Source organism: Montipora capricornis, chromosome 11 (assembly GCF_036669925.1).
Source record: "Montipora capricornis isolate CH-2021 chromosome 11, ASM3666992v2, whole genome shotgun sequence".
Lineage (NCBI taxonomy): Eukaryota > Metazoa > Cnidaria > Anthozoa > Scleractinia > Acroporidae > Montipora > Montipora capricornis.
In genome coordinates, this window is record NC_090893.1 from 12,904,076 (window position 1) to 12,909,075 (window position 5,000).

At 37.0% G+C, this 5,000-nt stretch overlaps 1 protein-coding gene across 4 annotated transcripts in view; it reads right to left on the minus strand.

Annotated features, from left to right (window-relative positions):
• LOC138023583 (EF-hand calcium-binding domain-containing protein 14-like) overlaps window positions 1-5,000 on the minus strand; it is a 29,219-nt gene that overhangs the window by 4,727 nt on the left and 19,492 nt on the right. For all 4 annotated transcript variants that reach the window (XM_068870596.1, XM_068870598.1, XM_068870599.1 and 1 more), the window contains 6 exons: window positions 3,818-3,957; window positions 3,105-3,326; window positions 2,186-2,341; window positions 1,784-1,897; window positions 1,225-1,410; window positions 559-754 (listed from right to left, as the gene is read on the minus strand). In XM_068870596.1, the coding sequence (XP_068726697.1) occupies window positions 559-754; window positions 1,225-1,410; window positions 1,784-1,897; window positions 2,186-2,341; window positions 3,105-3,326; window positions 3,818-3,957 (1,014 nt within the window). The remainder of the gene's footprint in view (window positions 1-558; window positions 755-1,224; window positions 1,411-1,783; window positions 1,898-2,185; window positions 2,342-3,104; window positions 3,327-3,817; window positions 3,958-5,000) is intronic.

The window sequence follows — 5,000 nt, forward strand, 5'->3', positions numbered from 1 at the left end:
CAGATGCACCGAAAAACGGTATGCTTTGTAAAATCGCCGAGTAAATTTGAGCCTCCTTTTGCTCAAATCAGTCAAAGAATTTCTTTTGGAGCAAGAAAACAAAAATATCATGTTAAGATTTGAACAAGATGTAAGAATCCTTTTAGGATTCTTGAAAATGAAGGACAAAGACAGGACAAGAGAAGATACTCCAGAAGTTGAGCTGAATGAGCAAATTAATTTTATCATCTCTGTTTGCACTAAAGATGGCAATGAATACAAGCTAATTTAGGGGCTAGGAATTTTAAACCATTTTGTGAAAATAATTAATGTTTCCCAAACAGTACGTGAAAAATCTCACTTGCTATGATATGAACAAATAATAACTATTATTATTACTACTACTACATGGAGACTGCTTTGCTCAACTTTTATTCACTTGTCAATATGCATCAGAAAACTAGCTGTATATACTACTCAAGTTGTGAATAAAAAGTAATTGTACAAGTGAAATCATCTCTATTATTGATCGCACATGAACATGTACAGTCTATGTCTACTCAAAGATGAACACCTTACCCATTAATTCACCACCAGACTTGTTAAAGGATTCTAGTTGCTCTTTAACTGATTCTATCTCTAATTTGTTGCTTGACAACTGCTCCCACAGTTTCCCTACTTCTGCCAAACAGGAGCATGCAGTACTTTTTTCTGGTGGTGTACTTTCATGCTCATGGAGGACACGTGATTGGTTCACCTGCGTAAGATCCAAAACCTATGACAATTGGTGCAGAAAAAAAAAACAACAACATGAGTACTCTGTCTGAATAATTATTATGACCTTATCACCCATTATCAATACCAACATGTCTTGGGTTGACTGCTATCCTCGGACATTTATTTATGACGTTAGTTGAAGCATACACAGTGCAAAACTGCACTGCGTCACTGATAGTGACTACTAAATCTGAAAACAGAATCCATCTGCTCTTGCATCGATTAGGGGTCTCTTGGACTGTACTCAGCAGGTAGGTTTAAAATGAAGTTTGTACTATGTATGCATACTTTGATTGCCACAAATGGGTCTCGCTTCTTGTTAAGTTGACAGTAGCCCAGTAGAGCCTTCCACAATAATATTACTACAATAATGCAACTTAAAATTAATCACCAGTAACCCCTAGAACGAGAAATGAATTTTCCTCTTTCTCTGTTAAAGAAAATTACCTAATTACCTAAATTACATACCAGTTCTGCAAGTTGTCTTGAATGTTCACTTACATCCTCAGACAGTTTTGAAACATCATGTGACAAATTAAAGAGCTGATTAACTACACCCTTATTGTCGCCTCCATGATGATCTTCCAACACCACATCAGTATTGTTAGGATTCACCATCTGTGACACCTTTGTCTGCAAGTCACCTATGATGGCCTATTTGCCATAAAACAGCAAACAAATAAGGAGGAAGTACAGCGTACATGTAAACCTGACACATTCAAAAACTAAGGAACACAAGAACAAAAAAAGAATAAAGAACAATAAAATTGGGTGGATACATATGTAACTTCTTGGGTGCTTGCCAAACTTCTCAAGTGCATGATAAGTTGATAATAAATTATCATAATTATGCACACATAATTTTGACAAGACTTGGTTACTCTACTCAAATCAGCTGCAACTTCAAATTTCATAGAAATCCCTGATGCATGATCACTCCCAAGTTTCAAATTAATGCGTGGATCATATACATGTAATAATCACTGTTTTCATTGTCACAACTTATCTTTCACAGAAATTTACCTACCACATGTTTTCGGACTTCTTTGAGAAGACTTTTCATTATATCCCTAAGTTTCACAACTTTATTTGTGAGTGTGTTATTAACAGTTGTCACAATTCCCATGACTCTTGCCACCTCCTAGCATAAAAATCAAAGAGAAAACAAGCAAAAACAAGTCAGAAAGTCAAGACTTACTAGATTACAATGTAGTGTTGCTGCTGGACTGTTGGCTGGAAGCAATAATCAGAAATGACTTGGTGTATTACTAAAAAAACTTATAATCCAAAAATTGTATCCTGGTCAACATTGCTATAGTATACAGCATCCTCATCAACAACTTTTAATATTCACAAAATTATTTCTGCTGTCAATTTATGGTAAACTCATCCACAGGACCAAGTCAGTCCCAGCCTTCAAATCACTTACAGCTGAAATGGTTGTAGTAATATTCTTGAAGGAAACTTTATCTTCAGAGTTTGTATTTTCATCTGAACTAACAGGCATTCGTAGAATCAATGGTGGAGTGCCAGTGTTTTGAGGAGGTTTGGGTGTTGGTCGTCCCATAATTTCAGCAACTTGTACCTAGTATGAAAGCATCATCAAAATATTACTTTGAGTACTAAACAATTATTTTTGCTAAGTGTGTTTGATCCTTAATAACTTATTGCTTACATGTAGGTTTATCTGAAGTGGAGATGTACAGCTAGTGTAATAAACCAGCTGCAAAAAGATGCAACAGTGGGAAGTGCGGTGGTCTCATGGTTAGTGCGCTTAACTCTGGATCAAGTGGTCTGAGTTCGGGTCCTGGCCGCGCACATTGTGTTGTCTTCCTGGGCAAGACACTTTACTCTCACAGTGCCTCTCTCCACCCAGGTGTATCAATGGGTACTGGCGAATTTAATGCTGGGGGCAACCCTGCGATGGAATGGCATCCCATCCAGGGCCAGGAGTAGAAATACTCCTAGTCACTTCATGCTACGGAAATCGGAGACAGGTACCGGCCTGATGGGCCTTCTAGGCTTGTAGCAGACTTAACCTTTACCTTAAAAAGATGCAAGAACAGGCTTTCACTAATAACTGAAAAATAATATTATTTTAGGATTACAATAGGATACATTGACGTCATATTAAAACTAGCAAAAGTTCCCTAAAAACAGTAAAACTGACATTTCCCAAGGGTCATATCAAATCCCTTTCACCCTTGTGTCAACCACCTGTCTAATTAATACACAGTCTTGCAGTGTTGCGAATACAATACCACCTTTTTGTGAGATTTTCAAGTTTAAGCCAAGGTCTAAAAGTAACTGAAGCTTGTGGCATGAGTTTGCTAGGGAAGTAAACTTACTGAAAGGTTAAAAAGCTTGGCTGTCAGCAATTCCACTTTCTCATGTTCTTGCCCAGCTAAATGCGTCAGCTGTTTTACTTTGTCTTTAAGTTCGGTAATTTCCCCACCAGTATCTGCCATTCCTTTCTTCAAAGAGTCAATGTCTTTGGTTAATGTGTTTGCATTCTCTGGTTTTTTAACTCTCTTCTGCAAGTCAGCTACTGTTAAATTCAAATAAACAATCTAAAGACAAGAAAAAACAATGAAATTTACTTAGATGTGGCTTTGGATAAAAATCAAAGCTGAAACGTTTGCCAGGCAGGTGTAACAGGTAACATCTGAAGTTTTAAAGGAAGTGATTTTTTGATCACAGTACAAAAACCAACATACATGTAGCACAGTGGCCGTCACCTTTAGTCTTCCACTAAGCAATGGCTCGGTAACAAATACTGACTGCAAGGAGTATTAATCCCATCACAACGAAGAGAAGTCAAAGAAAAGACGAAGAACATTTCAACACATCATGCTGCGGCATTACTTCGGAAAATCGATATTGATCATTGCCATATGGATTTGACTTCAACTGAGTGAACTGGTCGTTGCCTTACTGATTACATGTAGTTTACATCTGAGTGACTGACAAATTTTGCATATTCTGACCCTTAACGATAGTCGCATATCCATGACTAAAAAACCACATCATACCATGCAAGTGTATTACCAACAGCCCTAACCTGTTTGAGTATTGATCTGAAGTGCTCATTGCTGAACTTGATGGCATCATCGTCACTAGCTTTTAGTCTCTGGTACTTGTCATTCATGTCTTTACTAAGGTCCCCATACTCCCTTGTAGTGCTTCTGTCATAAGACTCCACTGTAGGAAAAAATAAACCCTTTCTTGTTTGCACAAAACTCATATTGGGTGTGGCTTACGATTTCAAAGAATGTCTTATGAAAAGGTAGAAAGCTAGGAATATGGAGTGTGTGTTAATTTAGCAAATTGAAGCAATGTGCAATGTACAATATCAGGATATAAACTGTAATTTCTCTTAACTCCAGACTTGAAGGGGCTACGTCACGCTATTTTAGGTAATTTTGTTTAATTTTGTAATATTATGAGCTCTAAACGTCAAACTGGCAGAGCAAGAGTCTTTCATTTGCAAAATCAGAGCTACATAACAACTGAGAATGATTTTCCAGTTGTGTAAATGACATTTTGATATAGACTGATATAAAATTTAATTTGAAAAACGGTGGGCCGACGTTTTTCAAATTTAATCCATTTTAATCCTCTTCAGTTTTGTTCATCCATGTCCCTTATTGGCTTCCCTGTGTTTTGTTAGAGTTCTTCTATAGTTTTGAACAGTTATTTTGACATTTTAGATAATTCTATGACCATTCGATCAGTGCTGAAATTGCCTAAAATTGCGTGACCTAGCCCCTTTAATCATGGTAATCTTGATCACAAGTCACTTATTACAACATTGTATTCTGAAAGAGCATTGAAAATACCAAGTTGAGTGAACACACAGTGTATTTTCTGGTGAAGGAGACGGGATGGGAGTGACCTTTGTCTTCAAAATGGGAATTGTGTATTCAAAAGAGAGGATCACACAACTTCCTAGTAGTAACATTAATTTTTTGGTTACAGTTTTTTTAAACTAGTTTCATTCTGAGAGGAATAATACTGTAAAAACTTGTTTAAAAGCCGCACCAGTAGATACATGTAAGCCTCACCACCAAATTCCAAGCATGATTTTGAGAAAACTAGACGCATAAACTGGGTTGCCTGTGGTACATGTTACACAAAAACAGAATGCACTGAGTTGGGTGGTATTGAACTGTAGCATTCCAGTAATTTTTTTAAAGTGGAGGTGAGGGAGTTGATGTAGACAATTTGAGGAGTCAACCAGACGT